The sequence below is a fragment of the Euprymna scolopes genome, chromosome 35, assembly GCF_053919585.1.
Source record: "Euprymna scolopes isolate OS-2025 chromosome 35, ASM5391958v1, whole genome shotgun sequence".
In the NCBI taxonomy this organism is placed as follows: Eukaryota; Metazoa; Mollusca; class Cephalopoda; order Sepiida; family Sepiolidae; genus Euprymna; species Euprymna scolopes.
In genome coordinates, this window is record NC_136516.1 from 26,747,107 (window position 1) to 26,769,660 (window position 22,554).

At 27.4% G+C, this 22,554-nt stretch overlaps 1 protein-coding gene across 1 annotated transcript in view; it reads right to left on the bottom strand.

Moving 5' to 3' along the window:
• The window catches only part of LOC145259753 (serine/threonine-protein phosphatase with EF-hands pef-1-like), a 101,431-nt gene that overhangs the window by 74,687 nt on the left and 4,190 nt on the right, over nt 1-22,554 (bottom strand). The window contains exons 2-3 of the mRNA XM_080117466.1: nt 17,154-17,237; nt 15,200-15,342 (exon numbers count right to left, since the gene is read on the bottom strand). Coding sequence (XP_079973592.1) covers nt 15,200-15,342; nt 17,154-17,235 — 225 coding nt within the window. The 5' untranslated portion in view covers nt 17,236-17,237. The remainder of the gene's footprint in view (nt 1-15,199; nt 15,343-17,153; nt 17,238-22,554) is intronic.

Here is a 22,554-nt window from a genome sequence, read left to right on the forward strand (position 1 = left end):
TATAATAAAAGTAAAATATATAATAAAAGTAAAAAATATAATAAAAATAAAAAATAATAAAAATACAAAAATATAATAAAAGTAAATAATATAATAAAAGTCAAAAATATAATAAAAGTAAAAAATATAATAAAAGTTAAAAAATATAATAAAAGTCATAAATATAACAAAAGTAAAAAAATATAATAAAAGTAAAAAATATAATAAAAATAAAAAATATAATAAAAGTAAATAAATATAATAAAAGTTAAACATATAATAAAAGTAAAAAATATAATAAAAGTAAAAAATATAATAAAAGTAAAAAAATATAATAAAAGTAAAAAAAATATAATAAAAGTAAAAATTATAATAAAAGTAAAAAAATAATAAAAATAAAAAAATATATAAAAAGTAAAAAAAATATAATAAAAGTAAAAAATATAATAAAAGTAAAAAAAATATAATAAAAGTAAAAAAATATAATAAAAGTAAAAAATATAATAAAAGTAAAAAAAATATAATAAAAGTAAAAAAATATAATAAAAGTAAAAAATATGATAAAAGTAAAAAAATATAATAAAAGTAAAAAAATATAATAAAAGAAAAAAATAATAAAAATAAAAAAAGTATAATAAAAGTAAAAAAATATAATAAAAGTAAAAAATATAATAAAAGTAAAAAAATATAAAAAAAGTAAAAAATATATTAAAAGTAAAAAAATAATAAAAGAAAAAAAATAATAAAAATAAAAAAAGTATAATAAAAGTAAAAAAATATAATAAAAGTAAAAAATATAATAAAAGTAAAAAAATAATAAAAGAAAAAAAATAATAAAAATAAAAAAAGTATAATAAAAGTAAAAAATATAATAAAAGTAAAAAATATAATAAAAGTAAAAAAATAATAAAAGAAAAAAAATAATAAAAATAAAAAAATATAATAAAAGTAAAAAATATTATAAAAGTAAAAAATATAATAAAAGAAAAAAAATAAGAAAAATAAAAAAAGTATAATAAAAGTAAAAAATATAATAAAAGTAAAAAAACATTATAAAAGTAAAAAAAATATAATAAAAGTAAAAATTATGATAAAAGTAAAAAATATAATAAAAGTAAAAAATATAATAAAAGTAAAAAATATAATAAAAGTAAAAATAATAATAAAAATAAAAAATATAATAAAAGTAAAAAAAAATATAATAAAAGTTAAAATATAATAAAAGTAAAAAAAAATATAATAAAAGTCAAAAATATAATAAAAGTAAAAAATATAATAAAAGTAAAAATAATAATAAAAATAAAAAATATAATAAAAGTAAAAAATATAATAAAAGTAAAAAAATAAAATGAAAGTAAAAAATATAATAAAAGTTAAAAAATATAATAAAAGTAAAAAATATAATAAAAGTAAAAAATATAATAAAAGTAAAAATATAATAAAAGTAAAAAATATAATAAAAGTAAAAAATATAATAAAAGTAAAAAATATAATAAAAGTTAAAAAATATAATAAAAGTTAAAAAATATAATAAAAGTAAAAAACATATAATAAAAGTAAAAAATATAATAAAAATAAAAAAATATATAAAAAGTAAAAAATATAATAAAAATAAAAAATAATAAAAATACAAAAATATAATAAAAGTAAATAATATAATAAAAGTCAAAAATATAATAAAAGTAAAAAATATAATAAAAGTTAAAAAATATAATAAAAGTCATAAATATAACAAAAGTAAAAAAATATAATAAAAGTAAAAAATATAATAAAAATAAAAAATATAATAAAAGTAAATAAATATAATAAAAGTTAAACATATAATAAAAGTAAAAAATATAATAAAAGTAAAAAATATAATAAAAGTAAAAAAATATAATAAAAGTAAAAAAAATATAATAAAAGTAAAAATTATAATAAAAGTAAAAAAATAATAAAAATAAAAAAATATAATAAAAGTAAAAAAAATATAATAAAAGTAAAAAATATAATAAAAGTAAAAAAAATATAATAAAAGTAAAAAAATATAATAAAAGTAAAAAATATAATAAAAGTAAAAAAAATATAATAAAAGTAAAAAAATATAATAAAAGTAAAAAATATGATAAAAGTAAAAAAATATAATAAAAGTAAAAAAATATAATAAAAGAAAAAAATAATAAAAATAAAAAAAGTATAATAAAAGTAAAAAAATATAATAAAAGTAAAAAATATAATAAAAGTAAAAAAATATAATAAAAGTAAAAAATATATTAAAAGTAAAAAAATAATAAAAGAAAAAAAATAATAAAAATAAAAAAAGTATAATAAAAGTAAAAAAATATAATAAAAGTAAAAAATATAATAAAAGTAAAAAAATAATAAAAGAAAAAAAATAATAAAAATAAAAAAAGTATAATAAAAGTAAAAAATATAATAAAAGTAAAAAATATAATAAAAGTAAAAAAATAATAAAAGAAAAAAAATAATAAAAATAAAAAAAATATAATAAAAGTAAAAAATATTATAAAAGTAAAAAATATAATAAAAGAAAAAAAATAATAAAAATAAAAAAAGTATAATAAAAGTAAAAAATATAATAAAAGTAAAAAAACATTATAAAAGTAAAAAAAATATAATAAAAGTAAAAATTATGATAAAAGTAAAAAATATAATAAAAGTAAAAAATATAATAAAAGTAAAAAATATAATAAAAGTAAAAATAATAATAAAAATAAAAAATATAATAAAAGTAAAAAAAAATATAATAAAAGTTAAAATATAATAAAAGTAAAAAAAAATATAATAAAAGTAAAAAATATAATAAAAGTAAAAAATATAATAAAAGTAAAAATAATAATAAAAATAAAAAATATAATAAAAGTAAAAAAAAATATAATAAAAGTAAAAAATATATTAAAAGTAAAAAAATAATAAAAGAAAAAAAATAATAAAAATAAAAAAAGTATAATAAAAATAAAAAAATACAATAAAAGTAAAAAAATATAATAAAAGTAAAAAAAATATAATAAAAGTAAAAATTATTATAAAAGTAAAAAATATAATAAAAGTAAAAAATATAATAAAAGTAAAAAATATAATAAAAGTAAAAATAATAATAAAAATAAAAAATATAATAAAAGTAAAAAAAAATATAATAAAAGTAAAAAATATAATAAAAGTAAAAAAAAATATAATAAATGTAAAAAATATAATAAAAGTAAAAAAAATATAATAAAAGTAAAAAATATAATAAAAGTAATAAATATAATAAAAGTAAAAATATATAATAAAAGTAAAAATATATAATAAAAGTAAAAAATATAATAAAAGTAAAAAATATAATAAAAGCAAAAAATATAATAAAAGTAAAAAATATAATAAAAGTAAAAAAATATAATAAAAGTAAAACCATATAATAAAAGTAAAAAATATAATAAAAGTAAAAAAAATATAATAAAAGAAAAAAATATAATAAAAGTAAAAAAATATAATAAAAGTAAAAAAATATATTATATTTTTTTAAAAGTAAAAAATATAATTAAAGTAAAAATTATAATAAACGTAAAAAATATAATAAAAGTAAAAAATATAATAAAAGTAAAAAATATAATAAAAGTAAAAAATATAATAAAAGTAAAAAATATAATAAAAGTAAAAAATATAATAAAAGTAAAAAATATAATAAAAGTAAAAAATATAATAAAAGTAAAAAATATAATAAAACTAAAAAAAATATAATAAAAGTAAAAAAATATAATAAAAGTCAAAAATATAATAAATGTCAAAAAATATAATAAAAGTAAAAAAATAATAAAAGTAAAAAAATATAATAAAAGTAAAAAATATAATAAAAGTAAAAAATATAATAAAAGTAAAAATATAATAAAAGTAAAAATATAATAAAAGTAAAAAATATAATAAAAGTAAAAAATATAATAAAAGTAAAAATTTATAATAAAAGTAAAAAATATAATAAAAGTAAAAAAATAATAAAAGTAAAAAATATAATAAAAGTAAAAAATATAATAAAAGTAAAAATATAATAAAAGTAAAAAAATATAATAAAAGTAAAAAAATATAATCAAAGTAAAAAATATGATAAAAGTAAAAAATATAATAAAAGTAAAAAAAATATAATAAAAGTAAAAAATATAATCAAAGTAAAAAAAATATAATAAAAGTAAAAAATATAATCAAAGAAAAAAAATTAAATAAAAGTAAAAAATATAATAAAAATAAAAAATATAATAAAAGTAAAAAAATATAATAAAAGTAAAAAATATAATAAAAGTATAACATATAATAAAAGTAAAAAATATAATAAAAGTAAAAAAAATGTAATGAAAGTAAAAAATATAATAAAAGTATAAAATATAATAACAGTAAAAAATATAATAAAAGTATAACATATAATAAAAGTAAAAAATATAATAAAAGTAAAAAAATGTAATGAAAGTAAAAAATATAATAAAAGTAAACAATATAATAAAAGTAAAAAATATAATAAAAGTATAAAATATAATAAAAGTAAAAAATATAATAAAAGTATAACATATAATAAAAGTAAAAAATATAATAAAAGTAAAAAAAATGTAATGAAAGTAAAAAATATAATAAAAGTATAAAATATAATAACAGTAAAAAATATAATAAAAGTATAAAATATAATAAAAGTAAAAAATATAATAAAAGTAAAAAAATGTAATGAAAGTAAAAAATATAATAAAAGTATAAAATATAATAAAAGTAAAAAATATAATAAAAGTATACCATTTAATAAAAGTAAAAAATACAATAAAAGTAAAAAAATGTAATGAAAGTAAAAAATATAATAAAAGTAAAAAAAATATAATAAAAGTAAAAAATATAATCAAAGTAAAAAATATAATAAAAGTAAAAAAATATAATCAAAGTAAAAAATATATAATAAAAGTAAAAAAAAATATAATAAAAGTAAAAAATATAATAAAAGTAAAAAATATAATAAAAGTAAAAAATATAATAAAAGTATAACATATAATAAAAGTAAAAAATATAATAAAAGTAAAAAAATGTAATGAAAGTAAAAAATATAATAAAAGTATAAAATATAATAAAAGTAAAAAATATAATAAAAGTAAAAATATAATAAAAGTAAAAAAATATAATCAAAGTTAAAAAAAATATAATAAAAGTAAAAATATAATAAAAGTAAAAAAATATAATAAAAGTAAAAAAAATTATAATAAAAGTAAAAAATATAATAAAAGTAAAAAATATAATAAAAGTAAAAAATAAAATAAAAGTAAAAAATATAATAAAAGTAAAAAAATATAATAAAAGTAAAAAAAAATATAATAAAAGTAAAAAAATATAATAAAAGTAAAAAATATAATAAAAGTAAAAAAATATAATAAAAGTAAAAATATAATAAAAGTAAAAAAATATAATATATGTAAAAACATATAATAAAAGTAAAAAAAATAATAAAAGTAAAAAATATAATAAAAGTAAAAAATATAATAAAAGTAAAAAATATAATAAAAGTAAAAAATATAATAAAAGTAAAAAATATAATAAAAGTAAAAACATATAATACACGTTTTAAAAAAAGATATATTTTTATTATATAACAATATCATTCATTACTTTTACTTTTCGGATTAGAAAAACATTTTATTTAACGACTTTCAACAGCGTCATTAACATCTACAAGACATTTTTGGTGGCCTGAGATATCCATGTGCTTTTCCCTCATCCATCTACTTTTTTTCACTTCCAGACAGTGATCAAAAACGTCTCCAACCTAATAAGTCTCAGACTATCAGCTGAGCTCTAACCCCCGTCTCATCACAGCAATGTTACATCTCTGCACCTGTTTTATCAGTATTTTAATGGAATGTGCTCTGACGAACTCATAGCATTTGTGCCTTCTTGATCTGACTAAAACCTATGGTTATTTTCACTTACTGGTCACAGTGATTCCAGGGTCAACGACCCCCAAACATGTGAAGTTCTTTTTTTTTTTATTTATATTATTTATGGATTGTTATCCTCACCTTCATAGTTGTTGTTTTTTCACCACATTTCAGCCAACTAATCCTCCGGCCTTTTTCAGGTGATTAACTGCAACAAAATCCTGAGTCTCTTAACTGTATCCCCAGTAATTACTGCTTTCCATAGTTGTTGTTGTCGCATCATGTTTTGGCCAAACAAACCTCTGGCCTGCTTTGTGTAGGATTGAAACCGCTATCTTCAGACAATGCTCACCTGCCCCTATCCATTGCACACTGGGTCACGGAGGTCAAGAAAACCACAGTAAAATCCAACTATTGAAGGCCAGAGTATGAGTTGGCTGAAACGTGGTAAAACAACAACTATGAAGATTATGATAACAGTCCACAAAAAACAAATAAAATAAACAAATTACTCATCTCAAAGGATTCCAATAAAAAATATAAATAATAATATAATTCCTTTCTTTTGTTGGACTTCATGAAGCCTTAAGAGTAGTTACACATCGCAGGATTTGTCTATAAGTTGAATACAATATAATCAAGTCTTTCCTCATGCTTTAATCTTCTTTCCTTTAACAATTACAAGAAACCTGATAGCTCTCTTTTTTTTCTTTTTTTTTTTTTACAAGGTGGTTACCACTTATCAAGGCCCGGAAGCCACTCGGGGATAAGAGTTATTGTAAGTACAGTACGTTAGTGTGGATATTTAAAGTGTCTACTTAAGGGGGTGGTTCATCAGGAATTTGTTTACGTTGGACTTGAAGACATCCAAGTTGTAGTCAGGGGGGAAGCAGGCAGACGGAACAGAGTTCCACAGGCGTGCAGTTCTAAGAAAGAAGCTTTGTTCGTGGAATCCACGTGTTGATTCAAACTCCTTGGCTTAACATTCACAGGCAACATGAATTTGAACAAATACATTGAAGACATTGCCAAGGCTGCTGCAAAGAAGGTGGTCTCTCTCTCTCTACTGTGCTAGAAAACTACTCACAACTGAGAGTATTCCTGATGCAGCTACTAGTCTCTCTCTCTCTCTTTCTCTCTCTCTCTCTCTCTCTCTCTCTCAGTCCAAAAACGTCTCCAACCCAATAAGTCTCACACTATCAGCCAAGCTCTAACCTCTGTCTCATCGCAGCAATGTTACATCTCTGCACCTTTTTTATCAGTACTTTAATGGAATGTGCTCTAATGAACTAGTAACATTTGTGCCTTCACGATGTAAATACCCGCAACTAATTTGAACAAATACATTGAAGACATTGCCAAGGCTGCTGCAAAGAAAGTGCTCTCTCTTCACCGTGCTAGAAAACTACTCACAACTGAGAGTATCCTGCATCTCTACAAAGCTATCGTTCGTTCAGGCAAGGAGTATTGTTGTCACATCTGAACTGATGCATCTACTAGTCCTCTCCCTGTGAAATACGATCCCATTTTGTAGTCTCTTACGTTCCAACTAGCAACATGTCTTGTTTGGAGAGAAAGAATAAAAAATGAATAAATAATATTAATTTAATATGAAAGTTTCATTTTAAAACGATATGATTAAATCTAAAAATTTCTCCTCGCTTTTCAGTTAATCATACGTTCGTGCGATTTAATCGATTTCAATATGAAAGTTTTCAAAATTGGGAAAAATCGATAGACCATGAACAATACAAATAATATGACAAAAAATATGCTAAGTCGTAAAAAAATGAATGAAGAATGATTAGTTTTTAGGTTTGCAATTTCTACTTCGATGAAGCGGTCAACGGAAACGAATAAGATTGAATGTCACGGAAGAATGTTGGGTTCTGGTGCAGATAATTGATCCTTTAAACCAATGCATTTAAGGTGAAAACATTATTACGTACTTATGTGTTATGTCGAAATAAGTATAAGTACCAAGAATTACGAAAAACGATCAAATAGAAAAATAATTACAAGTATCAATAGAATTTATCGAATTATTGAGTTTTATTGTATGTTTTAACGTGGAAGAGTTGTGTGACCAGTTCAGTGTAACAAACCGATTTATCTCCATTGCTTTTTTGAAAATCCACCATTAAAAAAATAGAAAATGTTGGACCACTAATGTCTATGATTTTTTTTTTTTTTTTTTTTGTGAAAAATAAATCAGCAATTCTTTTATTGTATTATTTTCTGTAAATTTGTGGAATTTATATCGTTTTCAATATGATATGTCAGTATGTGATATTGTTTTAATCTGTTCCAAATTTAATTATACGGCACAATTAGGGTCTTATGCAGAATGGTGAGGTTTTAAATCAACGCATTTTAGGTAAAAACATTATTACGAATTCACGTGTCATGTCGAAATTAGTATAAATTCCAAAAATTCCCATAAATGATCAACTAGAAAAATAATTGCAACAAAAAATAGAATTTACCGAATGTTTTAATGTGGAAGAGTTGTGCGACCAATTCAGTACGGCAAACTGATTAATCTCCCTTGACTTTATTCGAATTAAATTAAGGGTCCGCCATTTTTAAACAATATGTCAATATGTCAGAACGTAATTGTTGACGACTTTTTTGTTAAAATACATCTAGCACATCTACTATATCGTTTTTCGTAATTTTTCAAATTTATACTAATTTCGTCATGACATATAAGTTCGTAATAATGTTTTAACCTGAAATGTGTTAGTTTAATACATCACTAATCTGTATAAGCACCCAATTTTTTAATATCTGCGCATCGGCTCTGCGCATTCATAGGTCACCGTACACATTACTATATATATCCATCAATCAGATTGCAAAAACAGATAAACAAATCTCAGCAAAATCTGTCGATTTATGAAAATGCCAATACAATTTTATCTATGGACGGAGAAAGGCATCAACATCCATACACGACAGTCCATCACCCATCTCAACTGCAGTTTCATGGTAGTTCACTATGCATGAAAACGCAGCCACAATTGTAAAACTCTGAAAAAGTCGACAAAAATCCTTGGTAATCTATTATTATTTAAAGCTGAGTTAATCTGCATTTCCCTTCATTCTATCTAGAGAGACAATGGATACGCCCTGTGAAAGTGCTTAAACATGTAATTGTAGAGCAAATGTTGTGCAACCCTCAATCACACCTCTCCTGAATCGGCACTGCTTGAGTCCAGTGGCAAGAAGAAGTGTTAGCCGATTGGAAACAATGCCGAAATAAGCAGAGAAAACATACAGCACTTGGAATTCCCAAATGGTCACCCATTTTAATATTGACCAGGTCCAACGTAGCTTAACTTCGGTGATCTAATAGGTACCAGTGTGTCAGTGTGATTATGCCGTATTCTAAGTTAATCAAGGTTTTACTATTTATGTACGACAAATTAAAGCACGACAAAGGAATGACAAGGCACGGAAAATGGCTTCTGCTGATTCCCTATTCACATGATATTTAAGCACGTTATTCGAGCAACCTCGGATTTGTAGAGTTGTTTCTGTTTACATGTAATGTATTTTGGTGATACTACGTCTTTTGAAAGTGCAAAGGCCAGCGCTAACAATTAATAAATTTGTAGTTAAATGTAAGCCAATGAAAAGGTGAATAAAAACATGAATGGGTCACCAGTTAGTAAGTGCTGACTTAATAATAATGGTGTGATGGATGAGAAAACATGAATTAACCAACAAAATATCAACAATTTTACAGCAATGTAAAATATATGTTGAAAAAAAATTGTTGAAGCTTTTAAGTTCTTAAATAAGAAGTCGACAAAAGTTCGTTTCAAAGTTCCGTTGTATACGTGTGTGTGTGTGTGTGTGTGTGTGTGTGTGTGTGTGTGTGCATGTGTGTGTATGTGTGTATGTGTGTGTATGTGTGTATGTGTGTATGTATGTGTGTGCATGTGTATGTGTGTATATGTGTGTGTATGTGTATGTGTGTGTATGTGTATGTGTCTATATGTGTATGTGTATGTATATGTATGTGTGTGTATGTGTATGTGTGTATGTGTGTATGCGTGTGTATGTGTATGTGTGTGTGTGGCATGTGTTCACAGAAGATAGAGGTGCAGGCTTAAAGGATTTCATCGTGTCGCATCCCAGTCGTCTTAGATGGACTTGGAGAGTCGAGGTGTGTCAGATGTTCCTTGAAGAACTCTGAATTTATCTTTTATAGGCTTCTAAAATTTCACGCAGGATTGTTAGTTCTGGATTTTGAAAAAAAAATTTTCGTTGGAAAATATTTTCAGTTCATATGTTTCTATAAAAACTTCTTGCCTTTTTAAGAATGATAAAGGAAGTGGATTTCAATGAATCGGAGAAAGAAAAGGGGAAGCAATTAAAGCCATTTGCATGTTAGTGTTCACCTGAATCGCATCTTGATCAAAGTAAAAAGGAAAGAAGGAGGAAGAGATTGTTGAATAAACAAATGTTTGATAAAAAAAACTTGGAGATTGTGCAGACACAAATTCCGGGTTAACAGAGAATAAAGAAAATACCATGTCGGACTTTGACACACATACTGACCTCTAATGAAACAAAGAAAGTGCCATGTAAGAACTTGTACACATACATTGACCTCTGATGGAACAAAGAAAGAATTTTTCAATAAAAGAAAGCCTATCTTTGTTTTATCGTTATTTCCATGGCAGGTGCTCGTCTAAACTCCAATCTCTGGTCCCCCCTCGCCAATCTTTTACAAAAAACACCCGTCTAGCTGAATCCACTGTCCAAACCTTTCCCCACTCTTTATCTATGCCTAAATCAAAACGTAGATTCCATGAACAAAGCTTCTTTCTTAGAACTGCACGCCTGTGGAACTCTGTTACGTCTGCCTGCTTCCCTCCTGACTACAACTTGGATGTCTTCAAGTCCAACGTAAACAAATTCCTGATGAACCGCCCCCTTAAGTAGACACTTTAAATATCCACACTAACGTACTGTACTTACAATAACCCTTATCCCTGAGTGGCTTCCGGCCCTTGATAAGTGGTGACCACCTTGTAAAAAAAAAAAAAAAAAGGTTCGACGTACAAAGAGGACAGAGAGTGAGAGACGGAGATGCGCACGATTGTAACATCGTTGGTTCGTCAACCTCAACCTTATTTTTTCACCGCCCTTGCTTGAAACCGTCTCAAACGGCTGGAACAAGCTAGAGTGTATATATTTATTTGGCAGCACACATTTCGTAGAAGTGCAACAAACATGATTATACATACGTGAGCGATAAACAGATAAATCGTTACAGAGACAATACAAGAAGAGGTTATTGGAATGAGTAAGAAAGACAGTTAAAAAAAAACTCGGATCGGGTGAAAAATTATGTCATCACAAAAGCAAGAATGCTATTGCTTATATGAGAATTCATTTAGTGTCGAGTAGAGACGTTGAACAAACAAGATACGGGTTGGTAGATCTGAACAAATAAAACTACTCCGCCCCTCGACATGACTGTACGTGAATTTAAAAATGGAGAATTATCTATTAAAACGAGAGAAAATAATGTTGCCCGATAAGGTTCATTTTAGATAAAAAGGCGCATAAAGGTCTACTCCGCAAGATCTCCAACATGAATGTCCTCTCAACCATCAAATCCTTTCTCTCTGATCATTGTCATCGTATCGGGCGGGTTGGCCAGACCAAATTGACTCTTTCCCTCCGCAGGTTTCTATTTTCAACAGCCTTAGGAAAATCTCCAAGTCGTAAGCCAGTGTCTTCTGACAATAATTTTGTGTACGTCATAAGTCTTCCTACTTTAGCCGTTTCGTGTTTAGGATCCCCCAGTACGGCATCACTGACGACCTCGTTTCGTGTGCTCCTTTCTCTTATTACTGAAGAGATCCTGGGAAACAGACCATACAGACGACTAATAGTTGGGTTAGGGTTTTCCAGTTTTAGTTTAACACTGCCATAGTTCCATCTAACTTTTTTTTTTACTGAGAGTCCATGCTGGCGAAGCATAAAGCAACACCGTCTCCACTATGGCTCTAAAAAAAGTTTTTCTTGATCTGTTCCGAGAGGGCAATTTTTCCTACAGCTTGCTATAAATCGCTACAGAGAGACAGACAATACAACACAAAGAAAGAAAAAAGGTTTGCTATGCTCGTTCGTCTCAAATCTACTACTAACAACAAGAGGCAACCGATTTTAAATTAGATGAACTTACTTGCTATGTTTCCTTTCGTTTTCTTCACTGGCCGATATTTGAGGAAAGTTGTTAATATATTTACTTTCCATTGCCATCTTAAAAAAAAACATCTACTATAAAAAAAATTACCATTAAAACAAAAAATACATTTAGGATTTTCAAAACTAAACACTTGTTGCTTTTGAGAAGGATGTTGTAGTTTGCTTAAAACATTGTGCGTAATGTAAAAGGAGTTGTGTTCGAAGGCTATATCAATGCGGTTCGTAGGAAACACCGTGGACACGAGTTAGTATATAAAAAATTAATGACAATATTAGAAATTTTCTTTTAATTTAAAAAGATATATATTTTGTTAATGTTTGATTTGTATTTTTATTTGTTCCCATGTCTGAGAAAAAAAAAACTTTGAAAAAAAATTTTTTATAAAGATTTTAGCGAAAATAAATTCAAGAGCAATTTTACCTTTTCTTAATGGAAATTGGCCGAGACAAGGCATGAGGCCACTTGATATAAGGATCTAACAAGAACGATAGATTATTTTTGCAAAAACTGAAGATGCCTATCGATCATAGTCTCGAAAAACATTTATGGGTAGAAGGAAAACAGTAAGCAGGAAGGGAGTTCCTCAACCTTGCACTCCTTGGAAAGAAGTTACTGGAATAAAAAGATGTATTACAATATTGTATGAAAACATCGAATAGATAGTGACCACGAGACCAACAAGTCAAATGAGCTGGAACAAAGGAAGCAGGGAACAGATCAGACAATTCTGAAGAACACATGCCACAATAGTATTTATAGAAAAAACTGAGACTAGCAACATCACGTCGGTAAGAGAGAGGTTGTAAGAAGAAAAAGTATGAAGCCAATCAAATTACAAATACGTTTCTGCAATTTGTAAAGAACCTTCAAATTGGACAGAGATTCACCAACCGAAATATGACGTCCTCCGTAGTTGATTTGTAAAGATAGAGAATAGCCTCGGATGTGAGGAAGTGTTTGGAGCGATAGAGAGAACCAATTTTACAAGAATCAGAAAGAGCAATGGATTAAATAAATGGACACAAGAAAAATCTGATGAAAAAGACAGACCAAAAGGTTTTAGAGTCGATTTCTCATTAAGATCAGATCCATTCATAAGAATGTTAGCAAGAAAATGAACATGCCCACGATTACAAGGCTCGAGTTGAATCTTAATACGATTAAATGAAACAAGACATTTCTTACCCCAATCCATAACTGATGGTGGGATCCTTCTACCGCTCCAGAAAATATCTCACTACTGATGCAATTCTCTATCTATATAAAAGCCAAGTACGTCCAAGGATGGAATACTGTTACCATATCTGGGCAGGAGCTGCTAAAAACAGCCTATCCTGCCTTGACAGAGTACAAAATATACTTCATGGCTTAGTGGGGGATGCCCTTTTCTCTACCCTGCAACCTCTCTCCCACAGAAGAGACGTTGCGAGCCTATCCTTGTTTTATCGTTATTTCCATGGCAGGTGCTCGTCTGAACTCCAATCTCTGGTCCCCCCTCGCCAAGCTTTCACGAAAAACACCCGTCTAGCTGAATCCACTGTGAAAAATTTCCCCCACTCTTTATCTGTGCCTAAATCAAAACGTGGATTCCATGAACAAGGCTTCTTTCTTAGAAGTGCACGCCTGTGGAACTCTGTTCCGTCTGCCTGCTTCCCACCGGACTACAACTTGGATGTCTTCAAGTCCAATGTTAACAAATTCCTAATGAACTGCCCCCTTAAGTAAACACTTTATCAAATCTCCACACTAACGTAATGTACTTGCAATAACCCTTATCCATGAGTGGCTTCCGGGCCTTGATAAGTGGTGATCACTGTGTAAAAAAAAAAAACTTCTAGATCATTTTCCATGCCTTAATTTTCCATGCCTTAATTTTCTATGCCTTAATTAGTCATGCCTTAAGACAAAAATTGGAAAAGAAAAAATTGGAAAAGAAAAAATTGGAAAAGAAAAAATTGGGAAAAGAAAAAATTGGAAAAGAAAAAAATGGAAAAGAAAAAATTGGGAAAAGAAAAAATTGGAAAAGAAAAAATTGGAAAAGAAAAAATTGGGAAAAGAAAAAATTGGAAAAGAAAAAATTGGGAAAAGAAAAAATTGGAACAGAAAAAATTGGGAAAAGAAAAAATTGGAAAAGAAAAAATTGGAAAAGAAAAAATTGGGAAAAGAAAAAATTGGAAAAGAAAAAATTGGGAAAAGAAAAAATTGGAAAAGAAAAAATTGGAAAAGAAAAAATTGGGAAAAGAAAAAATTGGAAAAGAAAAAATTGGAAAAGAAAAAATTGGGAAAAGAAAAAATTGGAAAAGAAAAAATTGGGAAAAGAAAAAATTGGAAAAGAAAAAATTGGGAAAAGAAAAAATTGGAAAAGAAAAAATTGGAAAAGAAAAAATTGGAAAAGAAAAAATTGGAAAAGAAAAAATTGGGAAAAGAAAAAATTGGAAAAGAAAAAATTGGGAAAAGAAAAAATTGGAAAAGAAAAAATTGGAAAAGAAAAAATTGGGAAAAAAAAAATTGGAAAAGAAAAAATTGGAAAAGAAAAAATTGGGAAAAGAAAAAATTGGAAAAGAAAAAATTAGAAAAGAAAAAATTGGGAAAAGAAAAAATTGGAAAAGAAAAAATTGGGAAAAGAAAAAATTGGAAAAGAAAAAATTGGAAAAGAAAAAATTGGGAAAAGAAAAAATTGGAAAAGAAAAAATTGGAAAAGAAAAAATTGGGAAAAGAAAAAATTGGAAAAGAAAAAATTGGGAAAAGAAAAAATTGGAAAAGAAAAAATTGGAAAAGAAAAAATTGGAAAAGAAAAAATTGGGAAAAGAAAAAATTGGAAAAGAAAAAATTGGAAAAGAAAAAATTGGAAAAGAAAAAATTGGGAAAAGAAAAAATTGGAAAAGAAAAAATTGGAAAAGAAAAAATTGGAAAAGAAAAAATTGGAAAAGAAAAAATTGGGAAAAGAAAAAATTGGAAAAGAAAAAATTGGAAAAGAAAAAATTGGGAAAAGAAAAAATTGGAAAAGAAAAAATTGGAAAAGAAAAAATTGGGAAAAGAAAAAATTGGAAAAGAAAAAATTGGAAAAGAAAAAATTGGAAAAGAAAAAAAAAAAGGCGATTAAAGTTACTTTATTTTGGTTTTGTTCACCATGATATTCGATTTCTTGAAAAATCTTCCAAACGACCCTTCGTCTCGTCTCCAGTTTTGCTTGCGCTCTCCGGTACCATTTCTGGATTAAAATGGCAGCCTTTACTTCGAGAAATGAAGACCCTGCCAAAATAAGAAATAATATTGGTGCTTAAATCTAATGAAATGGCCATAAGTGATGGCAGCAGTGAAGAGCGCATAGAATACTTTCATCTGTAAAAAAAGACAAGATCAACACGAAAATCCTAATAGCTTTCTTTTTCTCGATCTTTCGATTGGCCTTATAATTATTTCCATCCATGTCAAGTAATTTCAAGTAGTTTTTCAAAGTACCCTTTAAACATTTTGTTTGATTTATGCCGTGGTCTTTTCCCTCTATCTATATTTGTTTAATGAGCTTTTTGTCCCCATCCTGACCATCCAGGTTTCCAGCGCAGGTGTGAGTGATCAAGTGACAGATAAATAAGATAAAATCTATTTTATACATACGTGCGCAGTTGCTGCTCTTTAATATTTTTGATCGTCACTTTTTCATGTGTGGGTCGTAACCCCCTCATGCTTTTTTATCTTCTGTCTAACTGAAGACAAATAAAAACACAATGGAGACTTTCAGAGTTTTAAAGGTTTATTATGTATAGAGAGTTTTCTCATGGGGGAGAGACTATCTAGGCTAATTATTTATTTATTTAATTTTCTAAACTTAATCTTAATGATGGGTGACGCACGGGCAGAGTCTCAAGGCAACATTCACTTAGATTAATCTACATTATTTTCATATCCCGTTCACTTAACTTCCAATGTGAGATTGCCTAGAACTCTTTGTTCTCTCCCAGAACATGTGACGTCATCCCTTTACCGTTTTCATCTAATAAATTTTTATTTTCTGAGCACCAAGGTGAGTAGGTGCTGATCTACATAAGTACCTAAAAATCATTGTTTTAAAAATTTATACGTAGTTATCCTAAAAAAAAGGGAAGTTACTTGAATTTCTATTTTCTTCATCTCTTCATCTCGTTAAACTATTCTTTACATTTTTTGTAAACCCCTGCCTTTTGTGTTTAAAGTGTTTTCTTGTAAGGATTCTTCTTAACGTCATTATCTCCATTTTGACGAATGATTAACTATTTATACATGAAAATACGATGGTGATTTTTCAAAGGTTTTATTCGTTTAGAAAGAATTTTCTCATGGGGGGGATACTACTTAGGCTAATTATTTATTTACTTAATTTTCTATGCTTAGTCTTCAGAATTGACGACGCACAGACAGAGTCTCGAGGAAGCATTCACTTAGATTATCTATATTATTTTCATGTCTCGTTCACTTAACTTCCAATGAGAGATTGGCCAGAACTCTCCCTGAACACGTGACGTCATCTCCTTATATCGTTTGACACCTGTTTTATCTAGCGAGTCTAACTTTTTTAAAATACATCCAATCCATTTGTTTTTTTTACCCTTATAGCTTTAAAATATCCCCCCACGTTCAAAAACTTTGGAAACCCCTGTTTTAGGGAAATCGCCATCAAAATGAGAAGAGAAAAATATATTATAAAGACTTCTATAGTCATGGTGGACTTTTTTCATTTTAAGATGTGTCCCTAAACCCTCCGGGGTCGGGGGAGGGCTGCATTTCTTCATGCAGAGTGTCTTGGGAAAGAATAGCTTGGCAGCGCCCACCCTTTTTCAGGCTCCGAGTACGTATAGCACCTGGCATTACAAAATAGTCAGCCATTTTAGCATTGGCCAGGCTCAACGTCGCTTAACTTCTGTGATCTAATGGGAACCGCTGTGTCAACGTGATTATGCCGTATGTTCTCATTTTAATAAAAGAAATAAATTTTACAGAATTTCAAAAATTTCCATTTCAACGTATCAGATTGATTTTCATGGTTTTTGAAACGAAACGAAATTAAAGTCGAGATAAGTACTTACCGTGTTGATGAGTTGAACGCCTTCGTGCCAGTAGATTTCGTGAAGTTCCGCAACCCATAATTGATGACGACAATGCAGCCATATCTGACGAAAGCAAAAAAGTATCGTCAAAAACACACACAAACATACACAAATACTGAAACATTAATCAATAAATAAGTCGTAGTTAGGGATTTCTCTTGACCCCCCAAAGCCGCAGATCCTGCAATCCATTTTTTAGATTTTCTGCTGACTGATGTATATTATTGGTCCTGTGCAGTTCTAGGAGGACCACTCTTCCAATCCTCTGTTCAGAGAGATCTTAGACATCAGAGAATGGATGTATCTATATACATAGAGTGGCGCCAAAAAGAAAGTCCGCACTTGTCATCATTTTTTTTCAAAAGCCGCAAATTTATCTAAGTTTAATTCAACTGTTAAAACAAACTATCCCTGATTTGATTCGACTTTTATTCCTCTATAATTTTACCTGTTCATATTTGACTTTTAATTGAAGCATCCTAGTGTTCACGTCAATTTAAAAAATAACTTCAAATTGAGGAGGCAAAAATAAACTCTGTAGCAACAAACCAGCTTAAAATATCCACTCTAAGGCAAAAAAGCATCTGTGATGGTAATTGTTTTTGTTCCAGGTTATACAACGCAATATTTAGTCTATATGCCTCGACTTTCTCTTAGTGATCGCCTGGAGCTCATTAATCTCTACCTTTCTGTTAATCGAGAAATCGACCGCAGATTGAAATGTGACAAGAAAACGATACGAATGACTGTGCAAAAGCACCAAAACACCAGCAGTGTTCATGATGCCCCCAAATTTGGTCCTCCTAGAGTTACTTTTTACAGAGAGAACAATGCTATCAAAATCCGCAGCCTCGGAAACGGCTTACCAAATCAAACAACAGTGTAATCTTTCTAAAAATTGCTCTCTTTCTACAGCTAAGAACAGATTGAAGGATTTTAATTTGCAAAGCTGTGTTGCAAAACGCAAGCTAATGATTTCTGTAAAGAACAGAAAGCACCGTCTGGACTTCGTCATATGCAATGAAGATTATGATTCTTCATATTGATTGAAAGTGATTTTTAGTGACAAAAGCAAGTTTAGTAGGCTAGGTAGTGATGGTAGGCAGTAAGTCCATCGAAGGAAGGATGAAGAATTTAATCCTAAGTGCACAGTTTCAACCCTGCAATGTGGTGGAGGTTCAGTTTTTCATGTGGAGCATTATTAGTGCCAATGGTCTAGGGCCTATAGTTCGTTTGAAAGGTTGAATTAATTCGAGCAAGTACATTAATATGTTGACTGGGCATTTTCTACTTTACTTTGGCCAGAATTTGGATGATAATCCCATCTTCATACAGGATAGTGCTCTCATTGACACAACTGGCAATGTCAAGAGGTTCCTTAAAAAGCACAATATTCTGTGTTTGGATTGGCCTGCACAATCTCCAGACCTCAATCTATCGAAAACGTATGGCATTACATCAAGCAACAGCTACGCAATGATAAAATTTCAAATCTGGAAGAACATTGGACAAAAATTAAAGAAAAGTGAGATACCTTTCATCGGAGTATTGCCACAGACTGAGTAAAGGAATGCCCAAAAGATTGCAAACTGTCAAATTGCAGAAGGGCTATGCTACTAAATATTAATTAGTTTATTGGATTCCTGTTGTATTTGTGTTGCATTAATGTTCTAAAGTTACATTTAAATAACAATTTTCCATTGTGCGGAGTTTCTTTTTGTCTTCTCGTTTTGAAATTAATTTTTTAAATTGACGTGAACATTAGGATACTTTAATTAAAAGTCAAATATGAACAGGTGAAATTATAAAGGAATAAACGGCAAATCAAATGAAGTATAGGTTGCTTAAACAGTTACATTAAATTTAGCTTAAATTTGCAGTTTTAGAACAAATGACAAGTGCGGACTTTCTTTTTGGCGCCATTGTACATGTATATATATATGCATGTGGACACACACACATATATTTCGATACTTTTTTGTGACCAAGAGCGGAGGTCCGCTTGAAATATTAAAAATAACAACAAAAATATTAAATACAAAAAGTAGCATCGTTTTTCATGCTTCAAAAAACCCCATAACCTTTAAATCGATATATATATATATATATATATATATATATATATATATATATATATATATATATATATATATATATATATATATTACAATAGAAAAATGCGAGCATGAAAAGTAATATGGTTAAGCTTAAACAGGGAAAAGAAAAGGACAAGACATTCTAGTAAAAAATATAATAAATATAATAAATTCATAACTTAAAATATTGCAGCATTAAGAATTGATTATATAATGTTATTAATTAAATTTTTTAAAAATTCTTAATGCTGCAATAATTTTAAGTTATGAATTTATTATTTTTTTTTTACTTGAATATCTTGTCCTTTCCTTCTCCAGTTTTAACAACTAGTCCGTTACTTTTCCAAGTTTAAGCTTAACCATATTACTTTTCATGCTCGCATTTTTCTATCGTAATCCATGATTTTCCAGGCTTCCAATAAATTCACTTGTTCTTTCTTTAATTCCAGTCTTATTTTTGCCCCATAAACACGTATGTAATAACAATGTACAGCACTCATCTGCTTTCAATAAAATCCCCCCAATTATCTCCCTTTCATGATTTCTGTTAGTGAATTAGTAGCAACAGTAGCCGCTGAAGCGACGTTGTTGCTATGGAAACCAGTCATAAAAAACGTCGCTCATCTCCTTATATATTTTTACGATTTTGAACACCACTAAATTCATCATAACTTTTGTCTTACAGAACGAAAATTGAAATGTCCTCATACACACATTCTCACTTGTATAGAATATGAGCGTGCCACCCGCATAAATTTTATATTTTAACTAGCATTTCAGCCCGGCGTTGCCCGGGTGCTTGGAGGTGTATGTTGAGCAAAAAAAAAAAAGCGATCAATTTTTTTAACTTTGACCCCTATTATGACCCCTTAACATTTATTGTTTTGGGCTCAAATCAAGTTATTAAGTTAGATCCATGTCTAACGAACCTATATCTAAAATTTTAAGTCTTTAGACCCCAAATTGTCGGAGGAGTTTGGTAGAGTTCTCAAAGATCAAATCGTTGAACTTTGACCCTTTAACAGCCAAATTTCTGGCCGAAAACCGATGACATCGATTTTCCCAAATCTCAGTACCCTGTATATCAAATTTCGAGTCTGTAGACCGAAAATTGACAGAGTTATTGCGTAGGGAAATGTACACAGACACAAACAGACACAAACAGGCACAAAGACACACACACACACACACACACGTTCACTTTTATAGATATATAGATTAATACAGAATTCTTAATTATTATAATAGGCATAAAACGTAATGTTGAAGTATTATAGCAGGTATTAAACGTAACGTTGATTTCCTATATAAAAAATGAAGTAAAAAAAAAAACAAACAAACAGGAAAGAAACTGAAGCATGTGCGTGCGAGTATTATGTTTGTTCTAAACAATTCACTTCTTGTAAGGAAAAAAAATTTCTCGAGCTGAGATCGAAACCAAAACCTAAAGATAGTGCGTCGAGAACGATAACCATTGGACCAGCTTGCCACGATTTACAAAGTGTTTTCAGCGCTTCTACAGAATTGGGACGAGATTTTGTGGTCAGTAAATGGAGTTTTCAGATTTAAAAAAAATCAATGGTTTAAACTAATTTTTTTTATCAATTCTAATAAGTTACAATGGTAGCTTCCAAATTATGCAGTCGAAATTGCCTGAATATTATTGAATTATTAAAAAAAAACAAACAACTTCAATAATGTTAGCAATTCATGTTGTTTGTGAATATTAAGCCTAGCAGCTTGAGAGAAGTACTTTCAGGTATTGTATCGTTAGCCATGGCAATCCGTGGTTGAGAAGGTTTCTTGTAATTATTAAGGAAACAAGCTTAGTCTTGGCAGCATTGAACGTTACCATTTATTATATTATTTCATACGGCTTAAGCAAGAATAGCCTGGCAGCGCCAACCTCTCGCTGGATTTCTGAGTACATACAACACTTGGTATTATAGCAAATGGTCACTCATTTAGTATTGACAAGATTGAATATTGCTCAACTTCAGAGAAATGGAGAGGGCCCACCTTCCTCACAACAACTTTGGCTATTGCCTCAATGAATTTGTTCCTATGTATGTTGTTTGTGAATGTTATACCTAGGAGTTTGAAAAAACTATTTCAGATAGTGTATCGTTAGCCATGGCAATCAGTGGTTGCGAAGGTTTCTTGTAATTATTATAGGAAATAAGATTAGTGTTGGCGGCATTTCATGTCGCCATACACTTTTGGCTTCTTTTTATTTTCTACTTGCTTATTTGCGATCTGCTTAGTGACTAAGATCAATAAACTATTCTTTCGGTAGTTAAACAAAAAGACCTAAGCGCTAGAGGGGCGGGGGGTGAACGAATCAGGGTGACCGTAAAAGTACGCAAATAACCCAGACATCTAATCGACCGACGGAGAGGGATGGAATCTAAAGTGATGAAAAAGGTCGATTCTTCCGGTTTTTAGGGATTTCTGTGAAAAATTTGATTCCATTTTTTTTTTTTTTTTTTTTTGGAATGCAAAAGCCACTTGACATTAATGAGACCTGAAAAATATTAAAACGTTGATCGATCTGCGTAGACTCATCTACACCATGGAATATCTTCCTTTTTTTTTTTATCTTTGCTTCGTTTAGGCTTTCATCCAAGCTTTTTAGTTTTTCAATGTATGTGCTAAATGGCAAAATTTATGACGACTTATAAAATTTATTTTGTTAAAAACATTTCTTCTGATGAGATGAGCCATTTGTTGAAAATCCATAGATTAAGGAAAAAAACTTTTAAATTTTTTCTTGTAATTAAAAAAAAAAAAATTACCGAATATAACTCTAAATGTTTCATTTATATTATTGCCCTATCTCGAATATTTAGCTTTTTTTTTTAAATCTGATTGAGATATTTTTATCAGTATTTTTACTAATATTTATATTGACTTTAATTTTACAGTATCATGCAAGCTGTAATCTGAAAATATTTCAAACTTTTAGTTAATTTATAGATATAAATCAAATCAGTTACCTTGAGGAAGTCTTCAAAACAAAGATGAAACGTTAATAAACAATTTTCGGTTTTTCTTTTTTTTTTTCACTTTCCATTATGCTGGAAAATACTTTCAATAATCTAATAAATGAATGGCTATATGTCTCTCTGCCTGACTCCATATTTTCAAACTCTATCTCTTCCGAAACTAAAAGTCGCAGAGGAACCCGTTCTTTTATGGGTCTTTAGCCGGTTGAAATAGTTTTTAAGGGGCCAAAAAAGGGAAGCCGAATTGTTAAAATAGGTAAAAATTTAAAAACAATGTTG